Source organism: Esox lucius, chromosome 7, assembly GCF_011004845.1.
Source record: "Esox lucius isolate fEsoLuc1 chromosome 7, fEsoLuc1.pri, whole genome shotgun sequence".
Taxonomy (NCBI): Eukaryota; Metazoa; Chordata; class Actinopteri; order Esociformes; family Esocidae; genus Esox; species Esox lucius.
This window is the reverse complement of record NC_047575.1, coordinates 31,627,735-31,645,719: the sequence shown is the minus strand read 5'-3', so window position 1 is coordinate 31,645,719 and position 17,985 is coordinate 31,627,735. Positions and strand designations below refer to the sequence as shown.

At 39.2% G+C, this 17,985-nt stretch overlaps 1 protein-coding gene across 3 annotated transcripts in view; it reads left to right on the top strand.

Annotated features, from left to right (window-relative positions):
* Positions 1-2,945, top strand: part of opcml (opioid binding protein/cell adhesion molecule-like) — a 344,606-nt gene extending 341,661 nt beyond the window's left edge. For 2 of the 3 annotated variants that reach the window (XM_034293037.1, XM_034293038.1), the window contains exon 8: positions 2,045-2,945. In XM_034293037.1, coding sequence (XP_034148928.1) covers positions 2,045-2,148 — 104 coding nt within the window. In that variant the 3' untranslated portion in view covers positions 2,149-2,945. The remainder of the gene's footprint in view (positions 1-2,044) is intronic. The other variant, XM_010899073.4, reaches the window with a different exon arrangement.
* Positions 2,946-17,985: the final 15,040 nt, after the last annotated feature.

Sequence of the window (17,985 nt, the reverse complement as noted above, 5' to 3'; positions counted from 1 at the left end):
GGCCTGATTGCTTATTTACACTGTGCAGAGACAGGAACACAATGCAAGCACATCCACATCTGGAGCTGGTCAGGCAAATCTGCATGCATACCGATAACTATGTGCATTGAGTAACCTGGCATTAACATTGCCTTTTTGTTATGTGAATAGAAATGCACATACAGTGCCTCTCAAAAGTATTCAACATCCTTGGACTTTCCACATTTTGTTGTGTTAGAATATTTAATTATGATTAACACAAAATGTCCATATTGTCAAATATCTACAATATCTACAAATTATTTTAAATTAAGTACAAATACAAAGGAGTAAACAATCGATTGCATAAGTATTCACCCGCTTTAGTCAGTATTTGGTATAGGCACCTTTGGGAGCAATTAAAGCCATGAGTCCATATGGATACATCTCTACGGCTTTGCACATCTGGACACAGCATTTTTTTGCCATTATTCTATGCAAAATTGCTCAAGCTCCATCAAGTTGGATGAGGACCTTTAGTGAACAGCAATATTCATCTCTTTCAATATATTCTCAGTTAGTTTGAGATCCGGGCTTTGACTGTGCTACTCAAGAACATTCATAGATTTGTCCCAAAGTCACTCCAGCGTGGTCTTTGCTGTGTGCTTAGGATTGTTTTCATGCTGAAATATTAATCTTCACCCCAGTCTGTGGTCCTGTTTGCTTTGGAACAGGTTTTCTTCAGGGTCCTCTCTGTATTTTGCTACATTCATCCTTCCCTCAATTCTGACTAGTCTCCCTGTCCTTGCCACTCTCCTACATGCATTCTGGTAATTCTGGTATTTTTCGCACTGTTGTGAGGCACCCAGGCTACTGTTGCAGTAAGTACAGTGTCTCCCAGCTCAGCTTACTTTAACTCCTTCAGAGTTACCAAAGACCTTTTGGTGGCCTCCCTGCCCTGTTCTAAACAGATTCATTGTTTTACCATAATTTCCCAATTTCTTAACTATAGACTTTACTGCACTGTGTAGCATATTCAGTGGTTGGGAAATGTTATTATAGCCTACCCCTGATTGTGCATTTGAAGAAACTTATCTCGGATTTGCTTTAAATGTTCCTTCATGATGCAGTTTAGTTAGGAATTATAATAACCAACTGTGGGACCTCCCAGAGACTGGTGTAAACTGGAATCATGTGAAACTCCTAAATTGCACTCAGTGGGACTCCATTCAAGTAATTACATGACTTCTAAAGACAATTGGTTGCTCCACATCTCATTCAGGTGTGTCATAGTAAGGGAGTTCAATACTTATGCAATCAATTATTTTCTTATTTATATTTGTAATTAATTCAAAACCATTTTCATAATTTATTTTTCACTTTAACATTATGGACTTTTTTTGTTGATCAGTGGCAAAAACTCCTAATTAAATCCATTATATCATTTTATTATACAGCAAATGTCTTGGGGTGGATAGGGCAACAAGGTGGCTAAGTAATTAGTTGTAATCCCCCTACTGCCATGGTGAAAGCTATGTCATTCTATCCCTGAGCAAGACAGTTAACCCTAATTGAAACTCCCTCTGTAGCATTTCCCCAGGTCTTTGCTTTAAATAAATAAGAATTGGTTCTTAATCAACGTACCTGGTTAAATAATAGTTGAATTCAAATACTTTTGAGAGGCATGGTACAGCTGGGATTTTCAATACAAGGTTTACAAGGTTTTCGTGGGGTTTGCATGACAAAAGGTATTTCAGATGCTAAGCTTTGTTTGATGGAACATATGTTCACTTTTAAATGCAAACTGTCCTGTTCTATTCAATGTGTATTGTACATTGTTTTTGTTTGTTTTGCCTACTGCTGCAGATAATGTCTTTGCAGTATTTTCCCCAGATTATTTTCCAGGAAAATACCCTAAAGCTATCCTCCATGTTTTATGTAACAAAGTTTTTTGTTAAAGCCAATAAACTACACATATCTTTTTTCTGTAGCGGGAGAGAGATACAGTAAGAGAGCTATGCAGAGGAAGCACTGTTTTTTACATACCTTACTGGGATATTAATATCAAACTCCTTTTCCCCAACAGGCCCCGGGACTATGATGCATGATGTGAACAGGGCAGCCCTTTTGCCCCATTGCTCATACTGCCTTCTGCTGACTGTTATCTTGTTGTTCTTGCTCAAGTTTTGATGTAACATGGGCCATCCTCAGCTTCTCTCAGTACTGAACAACAACAACAAGACTCTTGGTCCCAGAAGAACAAAAGGAACAAAGAAAACCACCAATAACATCATTGGTTCACTCTTCTTTTTTGGGGGGCTTTGCGTTGGTGGTATGTCTTCTCTTGGACAAAATCCAGAAGGCGGGACATGTCTAGGGGGGTGTGGAGGTAGGGGGTTGACCTGGAGGCTGATTTGAGGTGATGGTAATACTACCAAGTTTGTGTCTCTCCAACCTTTTGTATGTAAAAAAAGGGAAACAAAACATTCATGTAAGTGTTGATAGTTGAAGGGTTTTGCCCCAATATTGAGGTGTACATTCAGATTACTGGTGTGTAATGTCCTGTTTGATCTCTGTATAATAACATAAGCTTTTTTAAGTAAACTACAAAAAAGGAAAACATGCAATGTGATTATTTAATTTACTGTATTTTTACAGTTGTATGCAACAGAATAATAACAACAACAATAGACCATTCAATATATAAACTTCAGCATAACACAGTGTCCTATCATTTCTAAGGCAGAACAATACTATATGAAATATTTAAGGAGTTTGTGTTATGAATGAAGTTAATAACATGGTGCGAATTATAGGCCTGAATGAGACAGGCCCCCATAATGCAACAAAAGTCAAACATTGGAGGATCTCTAAATAATGGTAATTTATTGACTTCTGTTTGTTTAAAATGCAGTGGTAAAAATGTTTTACAATGGTAAATATGAAAATAAAATCTTCCAAATTTAATGAACAAACCTACTTTCTGTCATGGTTTAAGCCATTTATTCATATAACAGTGGCACTTACAAGGTGAGTATGAGCATGATATCATTTGCAAACTCTGGGAGCGGCCCCAAACAATTACTTTGTTTCAAAGTTTTTAGCAGAGTAGAATTGTGTAGTCTATGTCTTATTCACAAAGCTGTGTCCTTCATCAATATTCAAGAATCAATTAAAGACATGCATTCTCGTAACATGCAATCAATCAATCAATTATTGGTTTTTAGGATGTTTTTCTAGTTTATGGTGTCTCATAAACAGTTCCAGGTTGATGCATTCCTCTGGTGCCACTGAAAGTTTTAGGTGCTGTTTAGGTCAGAGGTGAAATAGCTGGTCAAACGAACAACTTAACATGTGTGTTGTGTGCTAATCGTATCCATTGGCCAGTTAAATATTGAACTAATTAAAACTGTTTGTATGTGACAATGATGTTGATGTTGTCATGTTGGCCCCTTCAAACCAGGACCTTCAGCATGCACTGGGACAGTTTGCAGCCGAGTGTGAAGCAGTGGGGATGAGAATCAGTACCTCCAAATCCGAGGCCATGGTCCTCAATCGGAAAAGGGTGGCTTGCCCACTTCAGGTTGGTGGAGAGTGCCTGCCTCAAGTGGAGGAGTTTAAGTATCTAGGGGTCTTGTTCATGAGTGAGGGAAGGATGGAATGGGAAATTGACAGACGGATCGGTGCAGCTTCTGCAGTAATGCGGTCGATGTATCGGTCTGTCGTAGTGAGGAAAGAGCTGAGCCGCAAGGCGAAGCTCTCGATTAACCGGTCAATCTACGTTCCTACTCTCACCTGTGGTCATGAGCTTTGGGTGATGACCGAAAGGACAAGATCCCAGATACAGGCAGCCGAAATGAGCTTTCTCCGCAGGGTGGCTGGGTGATCCCTTAGAGATAGGGTGAGAAGCTCGGTCACCCGGGAGGAGCTCAGAGTAGAGCCGCTGCTCCTCCACATCAAGAGGGGTCAGCTGAGGTGGCTTGGGCATCTGTTTCGGATGCCTACGGAACGCCTTCCTGGGATGGTGTTCCGGTCCCGTCCCAACGGGATGAAACCCTGGGGAAGACCTAGGACACGCTGGAGGGACTATGTCTCCCGGCTGGCCTGGGAACGCCTCGGTGTCCCCCCGGAAGAGCTGGAGGAAGTGTCTAGGGAGAGGGAAGTCTGGGCATCTCTGCTTAGACTGCTGCCCCCGCGACCCGGCCCCGGATAAGCGGAAGATGATGGATGGATGGATGTGACAATGGATGGATATTGTTTTGATAAGGACAAGTGAGCCATCGCTCTTTGATGACGCATTGTGATTGTTTGTATTTAAATACAAAAGTGAATATTGTATACGTATCTGCATATCTATTGAACTTACACAAACTTTTCTGATTTAGGTAAATTTCTCACACTGGTTACCTAAATAACTGTCACAATTCATAATAAAAGGTTTGCAAAGAGCCTAGCAGACACTCTAGTATAGAATGTGTGTTTATCACGTAATTTACCTGTAGAGATAGGGTGAGAAGCTCGGTCACCCGGGAGGAGCTCAGAGTAGAGCCGCTGCTCCTCCACATCAAGAGGGGTCAGCTGAGGTGGCTTGGGCATCTGTTTCGGATGCCTACGGAACGCCTTCCTGGGATGGTGTTCCGGTCCCGTCCCAACGGGATGAAACCCTGGGGAAGACCTAGGACACGCTGGAGGGACTATGTCTCCCGGCTGGCCTGGGAACGCCTCGGTGTCCCCCCGGAAGAGCTGGAGGAAGTGTCTAGGGAGAGGGAAGTCTGGGCATCTCTGCTTAGACTGCTGCCCCCGCGACCCGGCCCCGGATAAGCGGAAGATGATGGATGGATGGATGTGACAATGGATGGATATTGTTTTGATAAGGACAAGTGAGCCATCGCTCTTTGATGACGCATTGTGATTGTTTGTATTTAAATACAAAAGTGAATATTGTATACGTATCTGCATATCTATTGAACTTACACAAACTTTTCTGATTTAGGTAAATTTCTCACACTGGTTACCTAAATAACTGTCACAATTCATAATAAAAGGTTTGCAAAGAGCCTAGCAGACACTCTAGTATAGAATGTGTGTTTATCACGTAATTTACCTGTATGGTTTTCTGCTTGATATATCATTGCGGATCGCAATGAGATATGATAGGCCAACAGCTTGTTTTAAGTATTTGTTTTAAACATGAATGTCAGTGGTGTAACCATTATGGTGGATAATCAACATGTCATATGGAGACAAGGTTTTACATTGTTCATAAATGATAACTGTTGAAACAATGAAGTCCTCAGTCATTTTGAATAGATTATGCAATACTACAGTGGATATAAAAAGTCTACACACCCCTGTTAAAATGCCAGGTTCTTGTGATGTAAAAGAATGAGACGAAGATAAATCATGTCAGAACCTTTTCCACCTTTAATGTGACCTATAACGTGAACAATTCAATTGAAAAACAAACTGAAATCTTTGAGGGGGAAAAATAAAAAACACAATAACTTGGTTGCATAAGTGTGCTTTTGATTTTATTACAGCACTCAGTCTTTTTGGGTAAGAGTATTAGGATGGCACATCTTGACGTGGCAATATTTGTCCACTCTTCTTTGCAAAAGCACTCCAAATCTGTCAGATTGCGAGGACATTTCCTGTGCACAGCATGTAGCAGCCCTTGGTACTTCAAAAATCACAGGAGAGTCTCGGACGGGTGCTAGAACTTTATTTCCTTTTTCTGGTTTATGCACGAACTCTGTTGCACCTTGTGACACCGTGAAAACGAATAAAGAAAATATTACAAAATAATAAGTTTGTGACAAAGCGATTTGTTATAATATACATTCATCAAACGAAACGTAAATGTATTCATCATCTCATCTCTCATCTCATCTTCATCCGATTATCCGTATCGCGTCGCGGGGGCAGCAGCTCCAGCAGGTGTATTCAGTCATTTACAAACGAAGACATGCATCACATTCCCACATGGCATATTAGCTTGACATATACAGAACGAAGTTGGCTACATCTTATATACATACTCTGAATGACATTGTGTACAAACAAACATACCTCGCTCTGCATACCAAGACTGTAAAAGTAAAAAGTGCGTGATGACTTTTATGAAAATCTTTATAGCCAACGTTGACGAGAAAATGTGTGGTTCAATTGGTGAAAGCGTGAAAGATGCAAGCTTCTAGTAAACGTGAGCTGAGCTTATTGAACTCTGAACTCTTGGAACCTGTTGACCTCATGATCTCACAGCATTACTTGATAGTAGCCAATGAATGTGCGGCAATTACTATACCTATCCAAAATCTTAAATTGTTTGTGTGTGTATACATGTGTATTAGTATTATTATTATTATTAGTATTATTTATTTTAGATTAGACTATGCCAATTTATGTGGACATTTACACAGCCCTCTTCAGATCACCAGATGTTCAATTGGATTCATGTCTGGGCCCTGGGTGGGCCATTCCACATCATTAATCTTCTTCTGGTGAAGTCATGCTTTTGTGGATTTTGATGTGTGCTTCGTGCTGAAAGGTGAACTTCATCTTCAGCTTTCTTGCCTGGTATTTGAAACTTTACATAATTCCCTCCATGCTGACTAAGGCCCCGGTTCCAGCTAAAGAAAAACATCCCCAAAGCATGATGCTGCCACCACTATGCTTCACTGAGGGTATGGTGTTCTTTGAGTAATGTGCAGTGTAGTTTTTGAGCCAAACATGCCTTTTGGAATTATGGCCAAAAAGTTCAACTTTGGTTTCATCAGACCATAACACATTTTCCCAAGTGCTTTTGGGGGACTTGATGTTTTTTTTTACATACTTTAGCCAGGCTTGGATGTTTTTCTTTGTAAGGAAATGCTTCTGTCTTGCCACCCAACCCCATAGCCCATTCATATGAAAAATACAGGAGATTGTTGTCACATAAAGCACACAGCCAGTACTTGCCAGAAATTACTGCAGTTCCTTTATGTTGCTGTAGGCCTTTTTGAAGCCTCCCTGACCAGTTTTCTTTTTGTCTTTTCATCAATTTTGGAGGGACGTCCAGTTCTTGGTAAGGTCTCTGTTGTGACATATTTTCTCCACTTGATGATGACTGTCTTCACTGTGTGACTGTCTTTACTGTGCTTTGGAAATGCTTTTGTACCCTTCTCCTGACTGAAATCTTTCAACAATGAGATCCCTCTGATGCTTTGGAAGCTCTCTGCGGACCATGGCTTTTGCTCTGAGATGCAACTAAGAAAATGTCAGGAAAATCCTACTAGAACATCTGAACTTTATTTGTGATTAATCAGAGTCACTTTAAATGATGGCAGGTGTGTAATGACTTCTATTTAACATGAGTTTGAATGTGATTGGTTAATTCTGAACACAGCCACATCCCCAGTTATAAGAGGGTGTGCACACTTGTGCAACCAGGTTATTATAAGGTTTTTATTTTAAATTTTTCCCCCTAGAAGATTTCAGTTTGTTTTTCAATTGAATTGTTCACATTATAGGTCAATTAAAAGCAGAAAAAGTTCTGACGATTTATTTTTTATCATTCTTTTATATCACAAAAACCTAGATTTTTAACAGGGATTTGTAGACTTTTTATATCCACTGTATCTATCTATACCCCACAGAATATGAAACAACAACAAACAATACTATGTGAGTCGTGAAACAGTCAGGTCAAGACCCTGGGGAGGACAATGAGAATGCAGATGAGCTCCCCTGATACGATTTGTGTCTAGATGGCTGGACCCAGACAATCCTCCTGGTAAAGAAGCCAGTTGTAGATGTCCTGGGCTAGTGGGTGCATGGGGACTGCATGTGTGACCATTTGGAAATACAGCTAAATGATCTGTTGGAGGCAACTTACCGTAGAGAAACATTTCATTACCTGGCAACGACTCTTTTAGACATTGCATTTAGCATGGCAATTGTACACTCTAAACGTTTTAATATCGTATGACTAAACTGTACATTTTAGTGTGGTGTCCTCAGCAAAAGGTGCACCTGTGTAATGATCATGCTGTTTAATCAGCTACTTGAAATGCCAGACATTTTAGGTTGATGGATTCACTTGGCAAAGAAGAAATGGTCACTGACAGGGATGTAAAACCAATTTGTACACAAAGAATAAGCTTTTTGTGCATATGGAATATTACTGGTATCTTATATTTCAGCTCATGAAACATGGGACCAACACACGTTACGCTGATGTTTTTGTTCAGTGTGGTTTAAAACAGTTAGCAGGAATTGCATATGACTGCATGAATGTTCATCCAGTATTATGCTCTAATGTCAACTGTTAATAGGAACTGCTATTTGTCAGTCTGCATGACAACTTTCTTTTACAACCCTATCTACAAACTAAGTTTTCAAAAAGGGCTTTATTTATTTAGAGGATGATTTATGAACCTTTTTTTTTACACTTGTTATTATTATTACATTAAATTAAAAGCATTATAACCATGTCATATGCAGTTCAGTTTTCCCCCTATAGTCATTTAATTGTGGCAGGTTACTGCGGCTCAATAGCAACAAAATATGATGCAAAAAATAGGGTTAACATATTGGTTTGTGTGAAAACAATTTTGGAATAATGAAAGATTTCATTGTAAAACTTCAACCAAAATGTTCAGGCCCTTAGCTTTTGACCCTGTGCAGACATGAATTACACATGACAATACTGATACTCCGGCTGCTTTCTTATTTTCTGACCGTGTTTTCACATAGTCTGAGAGCATCTGTCATAGTGGTGGTGGTACATGCCTACTCATTTCAAGTGGAGATTTTCTGTCTTCCCTCTCACTCACCTGTCCGTGTCCTCATTTGAATTCCATGCTGTCAATATCACTTGCCATTTAAGCTTAACATAGTCATCTATCGTCCACCAGGTGCAACGGGAGGCTTCCTCAATGAGCTTGACGGCTTGATAACCTCATTTTATAACGATGGCTCACCACTCACCACATACTCGGTGGCTTCAGCTTCTTGCTGTCTACTTTTGATTCATTTTTCCCTTACTTTTTCTTCCCATTCTTTTCCTTTTTTAACCTCAACCTTTCAAGGCCTCTTCCACTCACAAGGCAGACAATGTGCTTGATCTCATCTTTACTAGATGGTGTCTGTCGACTAATCTTACTGCAATCCGCCTCCAGGTCTCCCATCAGTACTTTGTCTCCACTCTTTTTCTCTCTTACAACTCTACCCACTTAGCCCCTACGGAAATGTCCATGCAATATTTTTTTTCATTGTTGCAATTTTCATTTTCTCTCACCTACTACTCTCTCCTCTATTCTATTATCTTTCCCATCAACTACATACTTTTCTTGACTCCTACTTTTGACCTATCATCTTTTTACTCAGTCCTCTCTACTCTCTCTGCCTCTATCTGCTGCAAAAGCCACTTTCTATAACTCAAAATTTCAACTTTATTCCTTGAACCCCAGGAAACCCTTTGCCACCACATCCGCAGATTACTTTGTCAAACGGTTGATGACATGTTTCAGTTTCAAGGTATATTTGTCAAATGCACCGAACAACACAGCGTCATCCTGCACAACAAAATTCTTGTGACATGGCACCTGACAACTACTTAAGAGTAAGAGTTAAGAAGAAGAGTATAAAAGCAAAACATATAACAGAATATAATAATAAAATAAAGCAACAATATACATAACACTGTACACTAGCAGCAGTTTAAAATGTTTTACTGTAAACTAGCAGCAATCTGGGTAGTATAATTGGAATAGCAACAATCTTGGTAGTATTATTGACCATTTTGATATGGCAAGTATGACAGTAATATACACTCACCTAAAGGATTATAAGGAACACCATACTAATACTGTGTTTGACCACCTTTCGCCTTCAGAACTGCCTCAATTCTACATGGTATTGATTCAACAAGGTGCTGAAAGCATTCTTTAGAAATGTTGGCCCATATTGATAGGATAGCATCTTGCAGTTGATGGAGATATGTGGGATGCACATCCAGGGCACGAAGCTCCCGTTCCACCACATCCCAAAGATGCTCTATTGGGTTGAAATCTGGTGACTGTGGGGGCCATTTCAGTACAGTGAACTCATTGTCATGTTCAAGAAACCAAATTGAAATGATACGAGCTTTGTGACATGGTGCATTATCCTGCTGGAAGTAGCCATCAGAGGATGGGTACATGGTGGTCATAAAGGGATGTACATGGTCAGAAACAATGCTCAGGTAGGCCGTGGCATTTAAACGATGCCCAATTGGCACTAAGGGGCCTAAAGTGTGCCAAGAAAACATCTCCCACACCATTACACCACCACCACCAGCCTGCAAAGTGGTAACAAGGCATGATGGATCCATGTTCTCATTCTGTTTACGCCAAATTCTAACTCTACCATCTGAATGTCTCAACAGAAATCGAGACTCATCAGACCAGGCAACATTCTTCCAGTCTTCAACTGTCCAATTTAGCCTCTTTTTCCTATTTGTAGTGGAGATGAGTGGTACCCGGTGGGGTCTTCTGCTGTTGTAGCCCATCCGCCTCAAGGTTGTGCGTGTTGTGGCTTCACAAATGCTTTGCTGCATACCTTGGTTGTAACGAGTGGTTATTTCAGTCAAAGTTGCTCTTCTATCAGCTTGAATCAGTCGGCCCATTCTCCTCTGACCTCTAGCATCAACAAGGCATTTTCGCCCACAGGACTGCCGCATACTGGATGTTTTTCCCTTTTCAGACCATTCTTTGTAAACCCTAAAAATGGTTGTGCGTGAAAATCCCAGTAACTCTGCAGATTGTGAAATACTCAGACCGGCCCGTCTGGCACCAACAACCATGCCACACTCAAAATTGCTTCTTTCCCATTCTGACATTCAGTTTGGAGTTCAGGAGATTGTCTTGACCAGGACCACACCCCTAAATGCATTAAAGCAACTGCCATGTGATTGCTTGATTAGATAATTGCATTAATGAGAAATTGAACAGGTGTTCCTAATAATCCTTTAGGTGAGTGTACATAACAGTGTGAACTAGCAGCAACAGCCATACTTTATTCACTCAGCCTAGTAAATTTTTTCCTCACACTGAACTTGTCCATGCATTAACCTTTTTTTCCTGTTCTTTCCAAATTAAATCCTGCAACTAATGATGTCGTATTACCAGACAATCTGCCCTCTTGACCAAACCCTTGTCCCTTCTCCAGACCATTATCAGCTTCTATTCCTCACCTTCCACTGACCATCATAAATCCCTCCCTGATCAGGTTCCACTACCTCTCTGACTTAAAAAAAACTAGGGACTGGTATTCTTGCTTTCTTTCCATTCCAACTCTTGACCGTGCTGTCTCTGACCAATTCTGTTATCTCTCTCAGAACGATTCCCAATACTCTAACCAGACAGGCATCAAGATGGGTCACTCAACCAAGACCGCTGTCATCTGTGTCACAAAGGCTCTTTGCACTGTCCAAGCTGACTCTCACTCCTCTGTATTCATCCTGGATCTGTCAGCAGTCTTTGACATTGTGAACCATAAGATCCTGTGCTCCACCCTCACAGGGCTGTGTGTCTTAAATACCTTTCAGATATGAATTGCAAGATTGTTTTGGTATTCTTTCCAAAAAATAATGTTTGTGTTCATAATTTTTATATTTTCATCTTTTGGACAAAGAAATGTTTACTGTTTGCTGCTTGCAAATTTTATACACACAGTGTTGTAGACCAGAATTCATTCTGAGAGGTTTGATTACCATGCTCTATTTACAGACAAAACCCTACTGTTGTTGGCTTGCTAATAGCATTCATTATTTTACTGTTTGGTATTAACTATTAACCGAAACGTTTAATGTTGTGTTTAGACCCTATTGGCTTGGTTTTGAGAACGTTCAACTAATGTGATTAAAAAGCACTAGCTAGTAACATACAGTTATGTCTGGAAGTATTTGGACATTGACACAATTTTCATCATTTTGTCTTTGTATGCCTCCACAATGGATTTGAAATGAAACAAACGAGATGCAATTGAAGTGCAGACTTTCAGCTTTAATTCAAGGGGTTGAAGAAAAATATTGTATCAAATGTTTAGGAATTGCAACCATTTTTATACACAGTCCCCTTATTTCAGGGGCTCAAATGTAATTGAACAAATTAACATAGTCATAAATAAAATGTTAATACTTTGTCGAGAATCATTTGCTTTGCCAGGCCTTTACTGCAGCTTTCTTCAGTTGTTTGTTCATGGATCTTTCTGCCTTAAGTTTTGTTTTCAGCAAGTGAAAGCGCCGACCAATCAACTTTGCTGAATTTGGCTGAATCTGAGCAGAGAGTATATCCCTATACACTTCAGAATTCATCCAGCTGCTGCTGTCTTCTGTCATATCATCAATAAACGCTGGTGACCCAGTGCCACTGAAAGCCATGCATGCCCACGCCATCACACTGTCTCCACTGTGTTTTACAGATGATGTGGGATGCTTCGGATCATGAGCCATTCCAAGTCTTCTCAATAAGTTTTTCTTCCCATCATTCTGGTACAGGTTGATCTTAGTTTCATCTGTCCAAAGAATGCTGTTCCAGAAATGTGCTGGCTTTCTTTGATGTTTTTTGGCAAAGTCTAATTTGGCCTTTCTATTCTTGAGGCTTATGAATGGTTTGCACCTTGGGGTGAACCCTCTATATTTGCTCTTGTGAAGTCTTCTCTTCATGGTAGACTTGGATAATGATATGCTTACCTCCTGGAGAGTGTTCTTCACTTGGCTGGAGGTTGTGAGGGTGATTTTCTTTACCATGGAAAGGATCCTACGATCATCCACCACTGTGGTCTTCCGTAGACATCCAGGCCTTTTTGCGCTGCAGTGCTCACAGTGCGTTCTTTGTTTCTCAGAATGTACCAAACTGTTGATTTGGCCACTCCTAATGTTCCTGGTATCTCTCTGATGGATTTTTTTTTTGCAGCCTAGGGATGACTTGTTTCACTTCCATTGAGAGCTCCTTGACTAGATGTTTTGGGTTTACAACAAAAGCTTCCAAATGTGAATGCTACACCTCGAATCAACTCCAGACCTTTTACCTGCTTAATGGATGAAGAAATAATGAAGAAATAGTCCACACTTGTCCATGAAACAGCTTATGAGTCAATTGTCCAATTACTTTTGGTCCCTTGAAAAAGAGGGGGGTACACCACTTTGGATGTGAATACCTTAAAAATAAAGCTGAGAGACTGCCCTTATAAGGCCCTATTCATTATCTAACTGTAGCTTTTATATATTTTATTAGACAGACAAAATAACAAAACTTGTCAGTGCCCAATTATTTTCAGAACTAGCTGTACTTTGTGCCTGAATAAAGGTTGTATTGACACACAGTTTTGTGTTCAATTTTATACTTAGTTATGTTTTTTAAAGCAAACAATTAATATATAAAAATATATTTTCAGAGATGTGCCAGTATAAAAAACTCAGCTATAGTAACAGCCTTGTACTGTTAGTTATAATTTTTTGTTTACTGTTAACATGTGTTATTGTTCCCTTCAGTATTAAATACTGTATCTAGCCAGCTAGGAGACAATGAGTTGCACTGATCGACTTTTGCAAGTGTCATCACTTGCTTTTGTAAATGTTCAATTTCTGAGATTTATTTGGCTGTTTTATTACATGCACAAGCATTGTCAAAATATAGAAACCAGATCAAAGAAACACCAAAGCAGCCCAGCTGCATGAAATCATTAAAATTGTATGTTTGTTGCATGTGTCACATAAAGAGAAATCTAGATGTATTTTCTCAAACATACAGTAACTGTTAAATAGTTTGTCACGTCCAAGTACATTAATGCACTGTTGTTGATCCGTAATGTGTCACCCTCTCCGCTAGTGGATTAGTAGAACACAATGTAGTATTCAGATTTGGGCAGCCACACAGCCAAGGTTATTTTGTTATACCACATCTGTGAGAAGTTATCTGTCACCTGTCCTTTAAAGCTTGTTTGATGTGCTTTATATCTAAATAAAATAAAAAATCAGTGTCACTAGATGTTGCCAGGATGACAATATCCAGTGACACTGTACTTTTATTAAAAGTTGTAACTTCCTCTTTTGTGCCATCTGTTCAGTACATATAGAGATGATACAGACACGCAAACATTCATTTAAACACCACAAAGTTGTCCTTTAACAATGTACTGTAAAATAAATCCTACGATCCTACAATACTACTGATTTTGCCCAGATGGTGAAATAGTTTGAAGAGATGGAGAATCTTATGTACCTGTAATTGGTTTTTAAATTTAGCTTACATGTAATGCTGTCCAAACAGCTTGAATCAAGGGAATGAAAACTTTTTTGTGTGCATCTTGAGGGACCCTTTGGATGATTGTCCTATTAGACAATCAACTGACGACGCAGGTTTAGCCTCCTGGAAGGGACAGACTTAGCATCACGTTGTGGAGATGAATCTCATCTGCAAGGACCAGGCATCAAGTTCACTATTAATTGAGCAAATTTCACTGCAGTACTGAAAGAGAACTGCTTCACTCTGCTAAAAACATTCCTTGGAAATAATTGTACTTTTCAGCAAGACAAAGATCCCAAGTCCAAGGCCAAAGCAACACGAGTGGCTCAAGACACAAAATGGTTGTTCTGCAGTGGCCCTGTCAAAATCTTGATCTGGATCCCATTTATAATGTGTTGCAATATCTGAAAATATGTGGTGCACAATTTCTCCAAGCTGCTGGAGCAAATCAGCCAAGAACATTTGGGCCAGAAAATCACTGTGACACTATGTGCAAAGCTGGTACATACAGCTCCGGAAAATATTAAGAGACCACTGCACTTTCCAAAAAAGTTGAAAAGGAAAGATTTGAGTGAAGAAGAAGCGTTCAATTTGCAGTGGTCTCTTAATTTTAACCCTTCTGTTCCTCACTCAAAACCTTCCTTTTCAACTTTTTTGGAAAGGAAAGAAAAAGGTGCAATGGTTTCTTAATTTTGTCCGGAGCTGTATATACCTCAAAATATTTAAAGCTGTTTTTGCAGCAAACAAATATTTTTCACCTTAACATTTAACAATGACTGATTTTGAGTTTCAATGTACATTTTGTAACTCAGTAATAAAGGATTTGCCATTGGGAAGATGTATCTTGACACCTTTTTTAAAGATTTTTTACATGATTACGATGTTTTTTTCTTCTTTTGAACAATTTTACTTAGAATTGAAGACTGGATTTCTATGATATTTTGAGATTTCTAAAGAAAATGTGTCTTCTTTGCCAAGGGGGATTGGCACTATGTTTTATTTTAGTGGCTAAATTGTGTACATTCAAATGATAAAATGTGGTTGCATCACTCCAAAAGAGTTCCAAACAATAGTAGAAAATGCCAAGCCACATGGAAGGTGGTCCGTGATGGAGCCACATTATGGAGGTCCGTGGTGGATTCTATGTTTGTTTTTATTTTATTTTGTCAGGTATCTGCTGCGGAAAAAATAACTGCCACTTACAATCATATGAAACCAATGCCAATAAAAAGATAGCAAGTCAACTGTTATTTAGAATGTGCCACTGGCTACCAAATAAATGTCATGCACTATACAGATAATTAAATGCTTGTGTGTTTGTTTATCTGGTTTTTCGGCATGCATTTGGCTTTGTCAATATCTCACCACCAGGCATTTGTTGTCTTAACAGGTCACTCCTGTGGTATTAGATAAACAACTCCATATGGACTATCGTCATGGAAACATAGGTAAAACAGACAGTTGTTTGGTTAGGATTTCATTTTCGTTGAAATTTTGAATACCTGAGGTGATTATTCCCTCGATTCTGTCTTTTGTGGTCAGACAGAACATTCTGTGTCCCTAGACAAAGGGACGAGGACACGGATGAAGGTGGATGACTGTCACCTCATTAATCATGTTTTGGTTTCCTTCCCACAGAGGGAGTATTTGCCAGATTACTCTGAACTGATGTATTTCTTTGCTCATATCACCTTTAGTTTTGAGGCACTGTTGGCCTATGTAGCCAATGAATCGTGCAAAATTAATTTAAGTCCAGCATTCACTGTAATGCTTTTGCTCCTTGACTTTGCAAAACAGAAATAAGCCACTAACTTCTGCTATTCAACTAAAAACACTCTCCCAACAAATCACCAAACATATGTTTTAATTGTATACTGTAGGTACCTGATTACCATGAATTGGTAATACTGTAATAATGTTTTCTTCTATGTAGCTTCTTCATTGAATTCTCTTGCTTTCTGTTAATTTTATGTCAGAATGTTCAGTATGCTTTCTTGAAATGTGATACCATAAATTTTTATATAATGAATATACAATTGTTAAATGAAAAAGTTTGCCTTTATTTTACTACCTGTGTTTACTCACAATCTGGCCTTATAGTAAATGTTATCAGTGTAATTTACATTTTCATTGTTAATAAGTTAAGAATTAATGACCTCATCTGTATACATTATATTTTCTTTTCCATATGAGTGGTCATTTGATTTGTGGTACTTTAATTATGCTTAACCACACCTGCTAATTATGTTACAATTTAACACCCCCCTTCTGATTTCACAGGTAAATTGTCAGTGCTCTGACCTTCACACATGTAGACATTACTAAGTCATGGTTGAATCACACAGTTTTAAAATAACTCAAATATACCACATAGAGATTACCCCTGTTAACTTCTTAAATAGACAAAATTGGTAATTGATATTTAAATAATGGCCTTACCTACTGTGATCGTGGTAGGGCCTATTGCAGTATGACAGTAATATTGTAGACATGTATTGTCTACAAAATTATATTGTATTTTTTGTCTTGTTTCTTAGCAAGGACAAGTGTGGTCAAGGAACTCCCAGTCATTTTAGATCTGTACCTAATTTGGTTTGGATGTTGTGGAGAAAAGTAAACAAATGGGATTTTTAAATCAGATCGAGTGATTACCTTCTTTGCATGGATAACTGAAACGCATAACGCATTTTATAATTTATGAAGGGAAGAATTGTTGTTTGGCTTACAAATGTTTGTGAGCTCATCTGTTTGTGGCTAATGCCTTGTTCACATTACATTTAAAGGTGCCATTTGTAAAAGATATGTTGCTGCACTACTAGCATAAAGAGAAGCATAAATGACCAGCAGACATCTATAGTTAATATGTTAGGCTAATGTTTCAAATATTTCTTCCTACAAAAGTATTCAAAGTACCTGAGGTCCGTCTATTCTTTTCCATTGACTTGTAGTCCACAAATACTGTACTCGCTTTAGACACTTGCAGTAAATATATTAGAAAGTATACTTTTTTTTTGTACCTTTATTGACCCACAAAGTTTATCATATGAATAACATACTTCAAAGCAATTTGCGTTTTCAAGGTCTCCTTGCGTTCAGATAGATCTATGCTTTTGGAGATGGACAAATATCTACATCTTGTCTAATTTACTAAATCGCTATAAATAATTGTTGGACAGTTTCTCTTTGCATGCAATTCTTACTCAGGGAAAGCAAGGTTGAGCTAGTGCATGTGCAGTTTCATCTGGTTGTATTGCTCTCTCCCACAAATGCAATTTGAAAAAACTGTAAGTCAGACTTGTTCCCAGTGCATGTTGGACTCCGGCAGGGCTGCCCTTTGTCACCGGTTCTGTTCGTAATTTTTATGGACAGAATTTCTAGGCGCAGCCAGGGGCCGGAGGGTGTCAGGTTTGGGGACCACACAATTTCGTCTCTGCTCTTTGCAGATGATGTTGTCGTGTTGGCCCCTTCTAACCAGGACCTTCAGCATGCACTGGGACGGTTTGCAGCCGAGTGTGAAGCGGTGGGGATGAAAATCAGTACCTCCAAATCTGAGGCCATGGTCCTCAGTCGGAAAAGGGTGGCTTGCCCACTTCAGGTTGGTGGAGAGTGCCTGCCTCAAGTGGAGGAGTTTAAGTATCTAGGGGTCTTGTTCACGAGTGAGGGAAGGATGGAACGGGAGATTGACAGACGGATCGGTGCAGCTTCTGCAGTAATGCAGTCGATGTATCGGTCTGTCGTGGTGAAGAAAGAGCTGAGCCGC